The following is an 18,986-nucleotide window of genomic DNA, read 5'->3' as shown; positions in this document are numbered from 1 at the left end:
AACAGTGTGTTGTCTGTCGGGTGCTCAGGTTTGGCATATTGCGAATCGGATTGACAGATTGCTGGATGGGACTGGGAAAGACCCAGCGGTCATTGTACACATTGGCACCAATGACAAAAGTCAGGGGGAGATGGAAGGTCCTTAAATATTATTTTAGGGAACTAGGAGAGAAGCTCAAGTCAAGGACCTCCAAGGTAGTGTTTTCAGAAATACTACCAGTGCCACGAGCATCACTAGAGACAACAGGAGCTTAGGGAGTTAAATTAGTGGATCAGAAGCTGGTGCAGGAAGGAAGGGTTTGGGTTCATGGAGAACTGGGCCGACTTCTGTTACAGGCTCTATAGTAGGGACGGGCTGCACATTAATGGGGAGGGTGCAACTGCTCTTGGGGAAAAAATGGTTAGACAGCTAGAGGAGCTTTTAAACTAGGACCTGGGGGGGGGGGGTCATACTAATAAGGGGGTAGATAGTGTAGATAGAGTGGTATATAGAAGGGGACAGTGGTGATTTAGTGGGGGCTGGGGAGAAGTAGGGAGAAGACTGAGCATAACAATACACTTATGAAAAATAGAACTGCTGGTAACCAGAACCTGTTACATACAAACATCAACCAAGGTAACCCAAAAATCCTGGATATTCACTTTACAGGTAATAGTAATTTAAAATGCATTTTCACAAATGCCAGAAGTCTAGCTAGCAAAATGGAGGAGCTGGAGGCTATGGTACTAGAAGTAGGGCAGCACGGTGGCTCAGTGGTTAGCACTGTTGCCTTGCAGTGCTGGGGTTCTAGGCTCGAATCTGACCAAGGAGAACACCTGCATGGAGTTTGTATGTTCTCCCAGTGTTTGCGTGGGTTTCCTCCGGGTACTCTGGTTTCCTCCCACACTCCAAAGACATACTGATAGGGACCTTAGATTGTGAGCCCCATTGGGAACAGTTGAATGCTAATGTCTGTAAAGCACTGCGGAATACAGTAGTGCTATATAAGTGCATAAAATAAAGAACACAGATATAGTTTGTGTGGCTGAGACATGGTTGGATTCTTCACATGACTGGGCTATAAATATTAAAGGGTTTTACACTATTTAGAAAAGATAGGGTCAATAGAAAAGGAGGTGGCATGTGCCTGCATGTGAGGAGTGATCTGAAAACAAGTGTATAAGGCAATTGTGGGTGAGGATGGTAAGGATGTGTAAACCTTATGGGTGGAAGTTCAAAGGGATAAAAACACAAAACATATTTAGTTTACCGGTAAATGGCTTTCCGGGAGTCCGGAATGACAGCACCCATGGAGGATGTCCTTATTGGCTTCTGCAGGGACAGGAAGAGAGACAGTTTAAAAGGCCCCTCCCCACCCCCTCTCTCTAGTGTTCTTATAACTTACTACACCGGATAGGCTGCCACATCTTTATTTTGAGAACAATGTTAATTCACACTGTATACAGTAGCAGTATAAGTCATACAAACCAAATAGTGTCCCGAAAGGAACAAAAAAAAAAAAAAAAAAAAAGGGGGGGGGGGGGGGATAGTATTGGGGGCTGTCATTCCGGACTCCTGGAAAGCCATTTACCGGTAAACTAAATATATGTTTCCAGGACGTCCTCCATGACAGCACCCATGGAGAACTAACAACTTAGAACATAATCTTAGGGGGGGGACCACTGTCTGCAGGACCTTACGGCCAAAAGCTAAGTCCTAATTGGCCATTGAGTCCAGTCTGTAATGTCTGACAAAGGTAGTGGAGGAAGACCAGGTTGCTGCCTTGCAGATTTGATCGATGGAAGCTCCTGCTTTCTCCGCCCAGGTTGTAGCCATAGCTCTGGTAGAATGAGCCCTCAAAGCTATGGGGCAAGACAAATTCTGCAGTCTATAATATTCCCTGATGGTCTCCTTGATCCAGCGGGCTAAAGAGGTCTTAGAGGCTTTGCATCCCTTGTTTTTACCACCGAATTGGATGAAGAGGTTTGGTGATTTTCTCCAAGGTTTCGTCCACTTGATGTAGGCGAGGACTGCTCTTCTCACATCCAGACAGTGGAACCGTTCCTCCTGTATGTTTTTGGGAGCGGTACAAAAGGAAGAAGGTATTATCTCCTGTTCTCTGTGAAACACAGACAACCTTGGGAAAAAAGGAATGATCCAACTTAAGAACTATCCTATCGTCTAGGACCTTCAAAAAGGGTTCCCTAACTGACAGGGCCTGAATCTCACCTATCCTATAGCTAGTAGAAATATCGCCTTGAAGGTTAGAAGTTTGTCGGATATATCCTCAATGGGTTCGAAGGGAGAATCACATAAGCTGTTCAGTACTACATTTAAGTCCCACGTAGGAACCGTTTGTCTTAAGGTGGGTCGCATTCTGGAAACTGCCCTGATAAACCTCTTGAACCACCTGTGTTCTGCTAATGGAAAGTCTAAGCAGCTACTTAAGGCCGAGATCTGCACCTTGAGTGTGCTAGGTTTTAAACCCATATCAAACCCTCTCTGAAGGAAATCTAGTATGTGGCCTATGGACGTATTTCTAGTCCCTGGATGATTTTGGGCTAGCCAAGATGAGAATCTCTTCCATATTTTAAGATATATGGCCGACAGCCTTGTTGCAGAGTTGATATTACCTGATCGGAGAGACCCTTCTTCCTCAGGGTCTGCCTCAGGATCCAGGCAGTCAGTCTCAGCTTGTTGAGATTGGGATGTTCCAGAGGCCCTTGCATTAACAGGTCTTTCCTGCATGGAAGGGGATACGGATCTCTGACATTTCTTTCAAAATAGGGTACCAGGCTCTCTTGGACCAGTCTGGCGCAATTAGGATCAGAGTGGTAGAGCTGGTCCTCATCTTCTTTAAGACTGCCGGGATTAGGGGCAAAGGAGGAAAGGCGTATGCCAGTTTCATGTCCCAACTCTGGGCTAGGGACTCTACTGCCACTGGACTTCCACTGGGATTTAGAGAGTAGAAACAGTCCAGCTGTGAATTTTCCCTGGACGCGAAGAGATCCATCTCTGGTTGGCCCCATACCTGGCAGATCTGTTTGAAAACTTGCTTGTTCAGACTCCTTTCTTCCGCGTCGATCCTGTGACGGCTTAGGAAGTCGGCTCTCGAGTTCTGAGACCCTTTTAAATGGGTCGCTGAAATGGACAGAACTTCCCTCTCTGCCCATGTGAAAATCTGATCTGCTAGAACCTGAAGGAGCGGGATTCTGGTTCCGCCCTGTCTCTTCAGATAACATACTGTCCCATTGAGTCCAGTCTGGTATTGGGGTTGAAGAGGAAACCCCTTCCCCTGCCCCCTTTGGGGTAGCTCCAACGGCCTGATTTACCTTTCCCTCTATAAGACTTGGCCTGACTCTGGCCAGAGGGTCTACGAAAGGGCTGCGGCTTTTTAGGTTTCTCCTCAGGAAACCTTTTTGTTATCCGCCGCGTTCTGGAGGATAGAGTCCAAGACTGGGCCGAACATGAAAGAACCAGAGAATGGTACGGAGCAAAGTCTGTTTTTAGACGCTACATCCCCGGACCAGGACTTGAGCCAGAGGGCACGTCTAGCAGCGTTAGTCTGAGACTGAGATTTGGCTGCAAATCAATAGATTCCGCTGAAGCATCCGCCAGGAAACTTGAGGCATCTTTAGCAGAGGGAGTGACTCTAGGATCTCTTCCCTGGATGTCTTAGCCCTGAGGTGACTATCCAGTTGATTTATCCACAAGACTAAGGCTCTGGAAGCTGAAGTGGCAGCAATGTTAGTGTTAATTGTAGCTGCCCCTGACTCCCAGGATTTTCTATCCATGGGATCCAATTTTCTATCCATGGGATCCCTCAGCTGCGACGAATCCTCAAACGGTATTTAGGTCTTTTTCACTACCTTGGCCACCTGGACATCTACTTTTGGGACCTCATCCCAGAGATTAGTGTCCTTCGGATCAACGTGCAGTCGATTTTTAAAATCTCTGGGAATGAAGAGCTTCTTTTCTCCATCTGCCCATTGTTCTGTAATGAGGTCTTTTAGATTTTTATTTACTGGGAAGACCTTCCTTTTCCTGACTTTAAGGCCCCCGAACATTTAATCTTCAACTGAGCGTGTCTGTTCCTCCTCCTCAATAGCCATGGTCTGCCTAATGGCTGTGAGTAGGGGATCTAGATCCTCGGATGAAAAGAAATATCTTTTGTTCATCCTGAGGAAGGGACACTGAGTCATCGTCGATTTCCTCTGAAGCACATAACCCCTCTTCCTCTGAATCAGAGCCTGACTGGATCCTGGCTCTTTTGGAGGGGGGGGGGGGGAAGAGAGATGGTACTGGGTCTGGGCTCTGGCTTGAGGTTGCCGCCTGCACCTCCTCTCTTACGATAGCCCTCAAATCTGAAAGTAGGGATGACCGTTCGTCCTTAAGAATGTTGGAAAGGCATTCTGGGCACAACTGTTTTTTATATGGCTCCAGAAGCCTTGTTTGGAAGGTCGCACACTTCCTTCCCTTCTTTTTAGGGTCTCCGTGTGGTTTGTGACCTAAATCCTTAGTAGTCTAAGGGAAAAGGGAATAGAGACTAATTTAGAGTCAAAAAGATTCCCAAAAAACACCCCTGTCAAAGCACAGAGCAGCTACTTACAGGGGCCTGGACGGGGGAGTCTGAACAAGTCTCCTGCTTGTTGGACGCCTGGACCTCCATGATGCAACCTCACCAGGTTGCCATCAGACATTTAAATAGGGTTTCATCTACTTACCGGTCCGCCCGTCGCCACCTGGCTCCGCCTCCTCCTGCTCTTCATGGGGGGGGGGGGGGGGGACTCATTCCAAGGAAGAGTCAACCCCCTAGACATGCGAGACGTCCTGATTCCGAAGGTCTCCAGCATGCCGATGCGCGCCGCCATGACACTTGTGATGAGTGTTGGCTTCTGGTCACGTAGGAGCGCTCAGTAATCCAGCCTAGCGTGCGCAGGGGAGCGCAGGAGCCGCTGCCGAGCCCAGAGCTCCGGAATGGAGAAGCGACTACGGCGTCCCCCGATCCCTGCGGCCAAGCTCAGAAAGGGTTTCGGGGACCAAACCAGGGGACCACTTCCCAGAGGGGTGCTGGTTAAGGGGCTACAGGAGTCTGAAGAGGAGAGGTAAGCACCCCCCGACCAGACTCGCCCCATTCCCTACCTAACTTGCTAGGAGGGAGCCGTCTCACTCACCCTATCCCAGTAGGGACAGGAAGAACACTGGAGAGAGGGGGTGGGGAGGGGCCTTTTAAACTGTCTCTTCCTGTCCCTGCAGAAGCAAATAAGGACATCCTCCATGGGTGCTGTCATGGAGGACGTCCTTGAAAAAATAATACTTGGTGTAATCTATAGATCAATCTAGACTATTCCCAGAAGGGAAGAGAGGGAGCTAAAACTTAACGTTTAAAAAGTATCAATTTAAAAGCTGCGTTACACAAGAATAATACATGCAAACAGACTGATAGACAGCGACCCGACTGGGGCCAAAACAACAAAGGAATGGTACCAAATTTGCAACACAACAAGAAAAGGAATAGTCTTACCAAATCAGTAGATGCAGATGGGATGGGTGCTCCAGGAGATTTTCAAGGCACCCCAATTAGGTCACCGGCTGTCTAGAGCCACTGGATATGGTGGGCAGAAGTACCATCCAATAAAGAGATGCCAAACTGTATTGGCTGTAGTGTAGATAGAGGTCATGAGCTGCTCACCCTGAGTGACCGGTCTAGCAAGTCCTACCTACACAGAGCACTCGCCCTGAAAGGGGCGACCCCGTCCGGATACCTGTCCCTGTACCCGGGTGGAATCCCTAATAAGCCCTTACACCTATGAGCTCCCGACGTGCCACGTTTCGTTAAACATTAACTCATCAGGGGAGTAATGTAAAAAAGGGTAGAGCAAAATTGGGGTAAGGAAAAATTGAAGTTTAGACGCTAGATATATAATGGTCCTAAGGCAAATGTACCACTAGATAAACAAGTGGGCAATAGGGCATACGGGCATAAAATAAAAAAAAGGTTTTCCCATATATAATTCCCTAAGGCGCAGTCTGTAATGGTATCCTGGACTGGCCTAACCTGAGGGCCAACATAGGGGCCTACACCCAAGCGCACCAGTAGGTGAACAGGCTAGGGTTAAATTATGGCCCTGAAAAAATTGGTGCCCTAAGGTGGGGTATACAAGTCTGGCCATCAGCAACTGTAAATGCCTAGTAGCATGCTTTAAAAGGCTGCGGTCTGTGTGCCTTATTCCCTGACCCACCGTCGTGATCATGTGGCGTGCGACACACGTCGCGTGGAACGCAGCACAAGGGAACAACACGCTCCACCGTGCGCGCGGCACACCCAGGGGGGCGGAATAGATAAGCAAAGGGAGGTGGTCTAGATGCCTAGCAACCAGGGCACTCATGACAGAGCTCCTTGGATGCTGCTGAGGCACACATATGAGTGTGCCCTATGGTATCAATATTGGCATGAACAGAGTTTCTTTGAAAATCACAGAATAAGTACCTAATATAGGGTCAATGTGTACTACAGATTATATGGATAAAGGCACTGCACCTATCTAAAAAAGTATAACTGTATAAAGATAGGTGTTGACATTTATAGAAGAACACAGATAGAGACACAGATGGTATGGTACAGAGGTCAAATGAAGCAGCTAAAATTAAGCTGCTCATTTAGACCAAGTGGAGCCATAGTTTTGAGATAATAGATCCAGCGGGTCTCACAGTGGAGGATGTAGCAGTCCCAATTACCTCTCCGCTGGGAAGGGGGGCTCTATCAATTCCCATAAAGTGCGCCTGAGCGTTGCCATTGTGATGACTGAAAATATGGTTGGCGACTGGTGCATCTTTAGCTTTAGATATATCATTAAGATGTTCGCCAATTCTCCTGCGGAACTCGTGGATGGTCTTACCGACGTACTCCTTGCCACATTCGCAGGTTAGATAGATGACCCCGCGATTTCTGCAGTTGATGTAATGATAAATGGTGTACTCCTTCCCTGTAATATTACTCCGGAAGGTTTTACCAGTCGGCAAGTGGCTACAGGCAATACAGCCACTACATCTGTAGCAGCCCTTAGTGTTCATCTGTAGCCACATGCACCCAGCAGCGGACGGGGGTATAAATTCACTGACTACTAGCTGGTCACGAAGGTTATGCCCTCGGCGATAGGTGAGGTGTGGGTAATACCTCACAACCTCCTGCAAGTCTGGATCCATTTTGAGAGTACCCCAATTTATGTACAATTTCACGAATCTCACTGGCCGCTCTATGATAAGTAGTAATTAAGCGGATTAGCTTAGGGGTCTGTACAGTGGCAGATTTAGGAGCAAGGAGATTAGTCCTATCCTCCTGCAATGCCAATTCAAATTCCCCTCTTAGGACTTTGTCCGGGTACCCCCGCTTCGAAACTTAGCGCGTAGGTCATCTGCTAGTTAAATAAATTCCCGCTTCGTGGAACAGTTTCTCTTGAGTGAGGTATTGCCCCTTAGGAATTCCCCTTTTCAGGGGAAGGGGGTGGCTACTCTCCCACCTGAGCAGAGTATTGGTGGAGGTTGGTTTCCTATATACTGATGTGTCTAATTCGCCTCCTTTGGTTTTGGTAATCAGTACATCAAGGAAAGGCAAAGTCACCTCATTAATCTCAGATTTGAAGCATAACACAATGTGATTGTCATTGAGCCCTTTAACTAGGGAGTTGAAGGAAGCAACGTTACTGTTCCAGATGATAAAAATGTTGTCAATGTAGCGTGCCCACAGTCCCACTGGCTTCATAGTGCTGGAGCGTTCCTCCATAAAGACCAAGGTTTCCTCCCACCAGCCTAGGAACAAGTTAGCATACGATGGGGCACAAGAGCTCTTCATTGTGGTGCCCCTGAGCTGGTGGTAGATCCTACTGTTAAAAGAAAAAACATTTCTGGTCAATGCAAATTCCAACAGGCGGAGGACAAAGACTGTTGGCGCGGCACTGACATACCAGAGTCTGCAAGAAATGATCAAATGCCTTAATACCCAAGGAGTGCGGAATGCTGGAATATAAAGCTTCAACATCAATGCTTGCAAGTAGACTGTCCTCTTCTACACAAATCCCTTCCAGATGCTTCAGTAGATCCGTAGTGTTGCAGATCTGATCTGATCTCAATATAGGTACCCAAGTTTTGACAGAGATTCCCCACCCCCGACACTATTGGGCGACCTTTAAGGGCGTTAGTCCCTTTGTGTAATTTTTGGCGGCAGTAAAAAGTAGACATGCGGGGCAAGACGGGAATAAAAAGTTATATTCCTCCGCTGTGAGAATTTGGCCTCATCCAAAATGCTTTTAAGCTCGCGTCTAAAGTCATCCGTAGCCAAGGAGCTCGGGCTCTGTCCTGAGCGCCCTGGTTGCTATGCATCCAGACCACCTTCCTATGCTTACCTATCCCGCCCCCTGGGTGTGCCACACGCGCAGTGGAGCGCGTTGTTGCCTTGCGCTGCATTCCACGCCACATGATGTGATCACATGATCGGGAGGGCCAGTCAGAGAATAAGGCGCACGGACCACAGCCTTTTAAAGCGCGCTACTAGGCATTTATAGTTTCTGATAGCAAGACTTATCCCCCACCTTAGGGCACCAATTTTTTCAGGACCATAATTTATTCACCCACTGGTGCGCTTAGGTATAGGCCCCTAGGTTGGCCCTTAGGTTAGACCAGTCCAGGACACCATTACAGACTGAGCCTTAGGGAATTATATATGGGAAAACCTTTTTTGATTTTATGCCCATAGGCCCTATTGCCCACTTGTTTATCTAGTAGTACATTTGCCTTAGGACCATTATATATCTAGCGTCTAAACTTCAACTTTTCCTTACCCCAATTTTGCTCTAACCTTTTTTACATTACTCCCCTGATGAGTTCATGTTGAACGAAACGTGGCATGTCGGGAGCTCATTTGTGTAAGGGCTTATTAGGGATTCCACCCGGGTAGAGGGGCAGGCATCCGGACGGTGCTCTGTGTAGGTAGGTAGGGCTTGCTAGACCCCCATCCCTGGACAGGGTCACTCAGGGTGATCAGCTCCTGACTAGAGCGGCAGGGGTCATATTCGAATTTGCGATAGTTCGCAAATTTTTAGTAGAATATTCCCCAATTCGAATATTAGTTATATTCTACGATTTTTTTTCACTCAAAAAATCGGCAAGGCAATGATTGCGTAATATGCGTATTTTCGTAATGCGAATTTTTAATCGCAAATTTTTCAATTGCCGAGTAAAAACATGATTCCCCCCTGCTTCTTGCTTGTGGGCCAATGAGTCATAGCACTATATTGAATATATTCGTTTTTTGAATATTCGTAATATTCTAAATCAAGAATATATAGCAATATAGCGAATATTCAGAAAAAAACGAATATAGAGCAATTTAGCTAATATAGTGCTATAATCATATAGCAGTATATTAGCTACATTTTTCTATATTCGTTTTTTCGAATATTCGCTATATTGCTATATATTCTTGTTTTAGAATATTATGAATATTCAAAAAAACTAATATATTCGATGTAGTGCTATATATTAGTTTAAGAATATTCATCAGTTTTCCCATCTAAAGTCATGATTCCTCCCTGCTTCTTGCTTATGGGCCAATGAGTCATTGTCCCACAAGCAAGAAGCAGGGAGGAATCATGTTTTTACTCGGCAATTGAAAGATTTGCAATAAAAATTTGCATTATGAAAATTCGCAATCAACACTACTCCAAAAGTCAAAGATACTGCAGCCCTCTCATTGGCCCACAAGCTAGAAGCAGGGATGGATCATGTGTACTGATTAAAAAATATATCTCGAATATTCGAAATTACGAATATATATCACTATATTCTAAATATTCAAATTTTCGAAGTAGCTATATTCTCGATAAAAATTTGCAATTCGATTATTCGTGATCAACACTACTCCTGACCTCTATCTACACTACAGCCAATACAGTTCGGCATTTCTATTGGATGGTACTCCTGCACACCATATCCAGTGGATCTAGATAGCCTAATATGGGTGCCTTGAAAATCTCCTGGAGCACCCATCCCATCTGCAACTACTGATTGGTAAGACTATTCCTTTTCTTGTTGTGTTGCAAATTAGGTACCATCCTATTGTTGTTTTGGCCCCAGTCGGGTCGCTGTCTATCAGTCTTTGTTTGCATGTATTTTTGTGTGTAATGCAGCTTTTAAATTGATACTCATTAAACGTTAAGTTTTAGCTCCCTCAGTTCCCTTCTGGGAATAGTCTAGATTGTCTTCGTACTTGGGAGTACCCTGTGAAGTGTAACACATTATATGGTACATACTTCGCCATTTTTTGTTTTAAGTAATCTATAGACCCCCTAACATCACAGAAGAGATAGAAACCCAACTGTATAACCAAATAGAGCGGGCTGCACAAGCTGGTACAGTGGTCATAATGGAAGATTTTAATTACCAGACATTGACTGGGGTCATGATTCTGCCTCAACCACAAAAGGGAAAAAAATTCCTCAACTTGCTGCAGGGCCACTTTATGGGCCAGTTTATAAAAGCTCTTACTAGGGGCGATGCTCTGTTGGATCTGGTAATTTAGAATGATGCAGAGCTTGTTGGAAATGTTACTGTTCAAGAAATACTAGGTAATAGTGACCACAATATAATTATATTCCCCCTAAACTATAAGAAGCAAACTGTCAGGCAGAGCAGAGACACTAAATTTCAAAGACTAATTTCCCTGGGTTAAGGGCAGCATTTCAGGGCACAGACTGGGTGCAGCTACTGTCACATAATACTGAGGATAAACGGGAGAGCTTTAAATCCACATTGAGTAATTGCATTAAAAAAAATTATTCCTTTAGGTAACAAAGTATAAATGGCTAAAATTAAAACCCCCATGACTTACAGCTACTGTAAAAATGGCAATAAGACAAAAAAGGGCATTTAAATACAAATCTGAGGGGTCAGCTGTAGCGTTTGAAGATTACAAAGGGCTTAATAAAATCTGTAAAATGGAGATAAAATTAGCAAAAATACAAAATTAACAGCAGGTGGCAAAAGAGCCAAACAATTACCAATATATTATTTAAATATATAAATGCTAAAAAAAAAAAAAAAAACTAGGTCTGAGCAGGTAGGTCCACTAAATAATGGTAAAGGAGAGGGGTAGTCACTGAAGATAAGGAAAAGGCAGAGAGTTAAGTAAATGGGTTTTTTAGCTCTGTACATACAAAAGAGAAAGGAGCAGATATCTGCGGTGCGGGGGCTGTTAGAACATCCAGTAATATACTCACTTGGCCAACTGTAGATATGGTCCAAGACTAGTTAAATAGGGTAAATGTGAACAGGGATCCGGGTCCAGATGTATTATACCCAAGAGTACTTAAAGAGCTCAGTTTAGTCAGTGCTGTGCCCCTGTTTAGAATTTTTAAAGATTCTCTAGGTACTAGTACAGTGCCAAGTGATTGGCGCAAGGCAAACGTGGTGCCCATATTCATAAAAAGAATACAGGTCCTTCACAGGTAATTATAGACCAGTTTAACATCTTTTGTGGAAAAATGTTTGGACTCTTAAGTGACTATATACAGGAGTATGACCAAGGGCAGAAGTTGTCAGTCACCCGATTTGTTTTTAGGAGAAGGTGGGTAGTAGCCTGGACACAGGGGCGGCTGTGGATGTAGCGTTTCTGGATTTTGCAAAGGCTTTTGATACGGTCCCTCAGACGTTTAAAAGGTAAAGTAAGGTTATAGGCTTGGAAAGTATAGTTTGTAATTGGATTGAAAACTGGCTAAAGGACCGTGTCCAGAGAGTTGTGGTCAATGATTGCTATTCAGAATGGTCCCGGGTTATAAGTGGTGTACCCCAAGGTTCAGTGCTGGGCCCTTTATTATTAAAATTTATAAATGATATCAAGGACGAGATTAATAGCACCATTTCTATTTTTGCAGAGGATACTAAGCTATGTAGAACTGTACAGTCTATGGTAGATGTCCATAAACTACAAGCTGACTTGAACACTCAGTGATTGGGCATCAACTTGCCAAATGAGGTTCAATGTGGACAAATGTAAAGTTATGCATCTTGGTAGTAATAATCTCTGTGCTTTATATGTCCTAGGTGATATACCACTGGGAGAGTCACTTAGAGAAATATTTGGGTGTCCTTGTGGATGGTAGACTAAATTACAGCATACAATGTCAGCTTCTTCTAAGGCCACTAGGATATTGTCATGCATTAAATGAGGCATGGACTCGTGGGGCAGGGATGTAATATTACCACTTTAGAAAGCGTTGGTGCGGCCTCATCTGGAATATGCAGTTCAGTTCTGGGCACCAGTCCATAGAAAGGACGCACTGCAGCTGGAAAAGTACAGATGAGAGCGACTAAAATAAGGAGCATGGAGGGTCTTCGCTATGAAGAAAGATTAAAAGAATTGAATTTATTTAGTCTTGATAAGAAACGTCTAAGGGGGGGGGGGGGCAACATGATTAACCTATACAAATATATAAAAAGGCGCATACAAAAAAATAAAAAATACGGTGAAAAAAAAAAGCTGTTCCATGTAAAATGCACTCCAAAGACAAGGGATTCCTTGTCTTCCGATTGGAGAGGAAAAAGTTCAGTCTCCAGAAGGGTCAAAGCTTCTTTACTGTAAGAATGGTGAAGCTGTGGAATAGACTTCCTCAGGACATGGTTAGAGTTGAGCAGACACCTGAATGTTCGTGTTCGGCAGGTTCGGCCGAACTTGGAAAAAAAAGTTTGGGTTCGGGACCCAAACTTGACCCGAATCCCATTGAAGTCAATGGGGACCCGAACTTTTGGCCACTAAAATGGCTCTAAAATAGCCCTGGAAAGAGGGCTGCAAAAGGCAGCTAAATTTGCTTAAGAGCATGGCAAATGCTCTGCAAACAAATGTGGATAGGGAAAAGAATTAAAAAACATAAGACCTTAAAAAAAAATTAAGGTTAGGAATGATTTAGGAGGAAGAGGTTGAGGCGGTGAATGGGTGGATGTGGCCGTGTAGGCTCACGTGGCGGTCTAGGTGGAAGCAGCGGCGAAGGAGGAATAGGTAGCCAACACAGATGTGTGTTATTTTGCATTTTAACATAGGGGTATCCCCCAAAATATTGGGACATATAAAAAAAAATTAAAAAAGGAATAAGTGCACTTCAGTACAAGGATGGGTGGTTAAGGCTGCTAGAACGGTCTATTCTGCACAAGGTACAGACAAGTCTTGTGGGATCCAGGCCTGGTTCATTTTAATGAATGTGAGCTTGTCCACGTTGGCTGTGGACAGGCGGCTGCTAAATACACGTTCAGAGAGTACACTGGCTGCAGGTCAGGCCAGCACCTCCAAGGCATACAGGGCAAGCTCTGGCCAGGTGGACAATTTGGAGACCCAGAAGTTGAATGAGGCAGAACCATCAGTCAGTACAAGTAGGCGTGTGCACAGGTACTGTTCCACCATGTTGTTCAAATGCTGCCTCCTGCTAACACGCTCCATATCAGCAGTTGGGGCCGGTTGTTGCGGCAAGGTGACAAAGCTTTTCCACATGTTGGCCATGCTAACCCTGCCTTCTGAGGTGCTGGCGCTGACACAGCTGCGTTGGCGACCTCTTCCTCCTCCCCTGCCTTCGCCTTGTGCGCCTGTAGTCGCGCATCTTCCGATCACGGTCCAGTGAGGGAATTACGGCACATTGTCTTTGTAACGGGGATCCAGCAGGGTGGCCACCCAGTAGTCAGCACACGTTAAAATGTGGGCAACTCTGCTGTCGTTGCGCAGGCACTGCAGCATGTAGTCGATCATGTTTGCCAGGCTGCCCAGAGGTAAGGACAAGCTGTCCTCTGTGGGAGGCGTATTGTCTGTGTACTCCGTATCCCTCCAGCCACGCAAGCCGAGCAGCGGCAGGATGAGAATGCCGCACAGACGGCCCGCACTTTATGCAGCAGCTCTGACATGTCGGGGTAGTTGTGAATGAATTTCTGCACCACCAAATTCTGCACATGCGCCAGGCAAGGGATGTGCATCAAACCGGCTAGTCCCAGAGCTGCAACGAGATTTCGCCCATTATCGCACACCACCAGGCTGGGCTTGAGGCTCACTGGCAGCAACCACTCGTCGGTCTGTTCTATACCCCACCACAACTACTGCGCGGTGTGGGGCCTGTCCCCCAAACACATCCGTTTCAGAACGGCCTGCTGACGTTTACCCCTGGCTGTGCTGAAGTTGGTGGTGAAGGTCTGTCGCTGACCGGATGAGGAGGTGGTAGAAGAGGAGGAGGAAGCAGAGTAGGAAGAGGAGGCGACAGAAGGCAAAGAATGATGCCCTGCGATCCTTGGCGGTGGAAGGACGTGCGCCAAACAGCTCTCCGCCTGGGGCCCAGCCGCCACTACATTTACCCAGTGTGCAGTTAGGGAGATATAGCGTCCCTGGCCGTGCTTACTGGTCCACGTATCTGTTTAGGTGGACCTTGTCACAGATGGCGTTGTGCAGTGCACACTTGATTTTATCCGATACTTGGTTGTGCAGGGAGGGCACGGCTCTCCTGGAGAAGTAGTGGTGGCTGGGAACGACGTACTGTGGGACAGCAAGCGACATGAGCTGTTTGAAGCTGTCCGTCTCCACCAGCCTGAATGACAGCATTTCAAAGGCCAGTAGTTTAGAAATGCTGGCATTCAGGGCCAGGGATCAAGGGTGGCTAGGTGGGAATTTACGCTTTCTCTCAAAGGTTTGTGAGATGGAGAGCTGAACGCTTCCGTGTGACATGGTGGAGATGCTTGGTGACGGAGGTGGTGTTGTTGGTGGCACATCCTCTGTTTGCTGGGCGGCAGGTTCTAACGTTCCTCCAGAGGCGGAGGAAGAGGCCAAGGCAGCAGAAGAGGGAGCAGGAGAGGCCTGAGCCATTTCTTGGTTTTGAAGGTGCTTACTCCACTGAAGCCTGTTTCTCGCATGTAGATGCCTGGTCATGCAGGTTGTGCTAAGGTTCAGAACATGCAAACCACTCCGGTCTGGTCATCAGAACATTATGTAAAGAAGTGCCATGCCAGGTAACTCCTTGAAGCTGCCTTTGGTGTGCTCGGTCCCTGTTGACGGTGGCCAGTAGCAGGCGAACTGTTTCGGCGACGGCTGCTCTGCTTTTACACCCTGCTCCCTCTTTTGCTACGCTGTTGGCTCGGTCTCACCACTGCCTCCGAACTCTGAAAGTCAGTTACAGGACCTTCATTCCATGTGGGGTCTAGGACCTCATCGTCCCCTGCATAGTCTTCCACCCAGTCTTCCTCCCTGACCTCCTTTTCAGTCTGCACACTGCAGAAAGACGCAACAGTTGGCACCTGTGTTTCGTCATGATCAGAGATGTGCTGAGGTGGTATTCCCATGTCCTCATCAGAAAACATAAGTGGTTGTGCGTCAGTGCATTCTATGTCTTCCACCCCTGGGGAAGGGCTAGGTGGATGCCCTTGGGAAACGCTGCCAGCAGAGTCTTCAAACAGCATAAGAGACTGCTGCATGACTTGAGGCTCAGACAGGTTCCCCGATATGCACGGGGGTAATGTGACAGACTGATCGGCATGGGTTTCAGGCGCCACCTGTGCGCTTTCTGCAGAAGACTGGGTGGGAGATGATGTGAATGTGCTGGATCCACTGTCGGCCACCCAATTGACTAGCGCCTGTACTTGCTCAGGCCTTACCATCCTTACAACGGCATTAGGCCCGACCAAATATCGCTGTCGATTTTGGCGGCTACTGGGACCTGAGGTAGTAGGTTCAGTAGGACGTGTAGCTGTGGCAGAACGGCCACGTCCTCTACCTGCACCAGAGGCTCCACAGGCTCCACCAACACCACCACCACCCTTATTAGATGTTTGCCTCATAGTTAGCGTTCACCAAGCAAAGTAAAAAGTGGTTAAGTCTGTTAAAAATAATTAACCGCCAATAAAAACTCTGATGTAGGGTATTGCACTCTTTTTTTTTAAACTATATGACAGCGGTATTTGTGGCCTAAATTTCACAGTAACTTATGCACGTCTAATCCCAGATATGCAGTATATCAGAGGGTTTTTTAACCCCAGTAAGCAAAAAGCTGTATTTCTGGCCAAAATGTGACACTCACTTATGCACCTATAATCCTAGATGTGCACTATATGAAACAGATAGGGGTTTTTTTCGCCCCAGTATGAGAAAGCCGTATTTCTGGCCTAAATTTCACAGTCACTTATGCAGCGATAATCCTAGATATGCACTATATGAAAAAAAGTTTTTTTTTAACCCTAGTGTCTCAAAGCAGTATTTCTGGACTTGCAGACATCCTATGCTGGTGCACTATTGTTGCATAAAATGACTGCCGATTATGTATTGATATTTACTAACTTAAGGAAAAAAGTTTGTTTTCAGTAGTTGGCTCAGGGCAGGCTTAAAACAATTGTGCACTGCACCCACAAAACACATTTGCTGTAGGTCGCTGAGTAAAGAAGCAGCTTTTTATAAGATTTCTCCCTGATCTCTCCCTCACAGCAGCTGCAGCCTATCCCTACACTAATCAGAGCAGAGTGATGGGCGGCGCTACTTGACTACAGCTTAAATAGAGGCTGGGTCACATGCTGCAGTTGGCCAATCACAGCAATGCCAATAGTAGGCATGGCTGTGATGGCCTTTCGGGGCAAGTAGTATGACGCTTGTTGATAGGCTGCTTTGCAGCCTTTCAAAAAGCGCCATAAAAATCGCCAAACACCGAACCCGAACTTTTACGTAAATGTTCGGGTCCGGGTGCCGAAAACAGCACGGGTTCGCTCAACTCTAGACATGGTCACAGCAGTAACTGGACAGTTTTAAAAAGGGTTTAGATGATTTCTTAAAATTAAATATTAATGCTTATGAAAACAAGTAGAAATCAGAGTCAGTTTCTTCTGGGATTCGCATCCCCACCTATACCTTGGTTCAACTTGATCGACTTATGCCTTTTTCAACTGTATTAACAATGTAACTATGGAACCAAGTTCGAATCCCAAGACACAGTCTTGACTTTTTGTGAAGGCCTTAATCTAACCAAAGCTTTTATTCAAGTATGCACAGCAAGTTTGTAATTAAAGAGGGCACTTAAAGTTGAAACTTGAACCTTCAATGTACTAAGCTTAAGATTTTTGTCTAAAACCTTCTGAAGAAATTGAATTACCAAAACCTCTGGAGGTACCGCAATGTCCATTGGCTACCTACAAAATCCAAGAAGGCTTTCCAAACTCTCACATAGATATCAGAAGTCACTCTCTTCCTACTGCTCTGAAGAGTCAAGATCTCTTTTTCTGAAAGACCCCTAGATTCTAAGTTATAATCTTAACTGCCTTTCAATAGCCATGCAGTGAGATGCAATTTCACCACTTCCAGATGGAAAAGAGGACCCAGATACAATACATCCCTTCTGTCTGGCAAGAACCATGGATCCAACTGGAACAAGATTCTGAGCCATAACAACCACAGTCAACCATGTACAAGAAGATCCAGGCATTCTGCTTAAGATGCTGTACATGCATGACCATGAGCACTGAACATTCTTACAGGCAATCAAAAAACACCAGGGGGTATTATAGCTAGTGTGTAAGAGCATTTTTAAAAAGGACATCTGTCAGAAGATTTGTACTTATGAAACTGAAGCTTAATGTGTATGTTGGACCCATGTTCATATGTGCCAGTATTTGAGAAAAATGTTTTAATATATGCAAATGAGCCTCTAGGAGCAACAGGGGCATTACCATTATACTTTGAGGGTCTGCTCTCTCTGCCACTGCGCTCCCACCGTACTTTGACAGGGCCAGTCAGGTGTTATGATCTTTTCAATGCCTGGTCCTGTCAAAAATGGCAAGGGTGCAGCAGTTGCAGAGATCAGAGCCCAATGTTGCTCCTAAACACTCATTTGTATATTTTAAAACTTTGTTTTTCTCATTCACGTGGACACATATGAACATAAGACCAACACAGATGCCTTCAGCTGCCTAGCGCACAAAGGTCAGCCAGTTTCATAGGTACAAATCTGCTGAAAGATGCCTTTAAAAGGATCACAAATTAACATTTTATGTGATCTAACAAATTAAGTGTATTAGTAAGAAAATTTCTTTACTTCTGCAAAGGAAACCTCACATTATGTACTGAACATCTTAGTTTGACAACACTCACCACAAGTTTTACTTCCTTCTCCAGTGTTTTGTACTCGTCACTTATGTGGTTCGTAAGCTGCTCATTAAATGCGACTCCAGTAAGATGAAAGTTTAATGGCATGGTGACCACAAGTGCAGCAGTTGCTGAACTGATTGTCTGTCTACTGTTATAGGTAGTAGGTTTTGGAGGGAAAATAGTTTGGGGAATCCATTCTTTAGCACCTGGTCTCACTTGTATAGTTGAAGTGGCATTGAGCAAAGTAATTTTACTTGACTGGGATAATGCCAGCCTAGAAGGGGTAGATCTAAGTAAAGGTTTCATAGTTGCTTTGGAGGAAGCCACACTAGATAAAGGGCCAGTCAGAATATTTAAATTGTTGACAGTGGTAGCCATTACTGCTCGTGATTGCCTGAGACTACTTGAGGTCTGTTGAGTCGCCATAGGATGTCTAGTAGAGTATAATTTGCTGAACAAATGATCTTTCATTGAGGTATGGTAAGTAGAGGTTTTCTTTGATGAAGTTTCCAGGTCTGCCACAGACTTAGTAGAAATAGTTATTTGCAATTCAGCAGATATGGTTCTGGGAACATGTGAAGATCTTGTGGGAACAGGCGTGGATGCAGTAGAGAGTTGGTGAAAAGTATGCCCTTGACCTACACTAGCCTCATCACTCAGAGAGAGACTGTAGGTTTCTGTGCTGTAAAGGGTGCTTTGAGAGGTCTGTAACTTTTGCACAGACGAAACTGTAGAACCAGACGGCTGGGAAGTACTGGATTTCCGCAAAGAAGTGAAAGTGCTCAATGATTTACTGACCCCTGTAAAAGGCACTGTAGAACTATAACGAGTACTGGTCAGGTTGAAGGTACTTTGGTTTGCCTTA

The 18,986-nt window shown here is 45.5% G+C and overlaps 1 protein-coding gene across 1 annotated transcript in view; it reads right to left on the bottom strand.

Annotated features, from left to right (window-relative positions):
• Positions 1–18,388, bottom strand: part of LOC120986234 — a 102,020-nt gene extending 83,632 nt beyond the window's left edge. Inside the window, exon 1 of the mRNA XM_040414694.1 lies at positions 18,125–18,388. Within this exon, the coding sequence (XP_040270628.1) occupies positions 18,125–18,226 (102 nt within the window). The 5' untranslated portion in view covers positions 18,227–18,388. The remainder of the gene's footprint in view (positions 1–18,124) is intronic.
• Between the last annotated feature and the right edge of the window lie 598 nt (positions 18,389–18,986).

This window comes from Bufo bufo, chromosome 1, assembly GCF_905171765.1.
Source record: "Bufo bufo chromosome 1, aBufBuf1.1, whole genome shotgun sequence".
NCBI classification, from domain to species: domain Eukaryota; kingdom Metazoa; phylum Chordata; class Amphibia; order Anura; family Bufonidae; genus Bufo; species Bufo bufo.
Note: the sequence above shows the minus strand (reverse complement) of the source record. Positions and strands in the feature narration are given on the sequence as shown.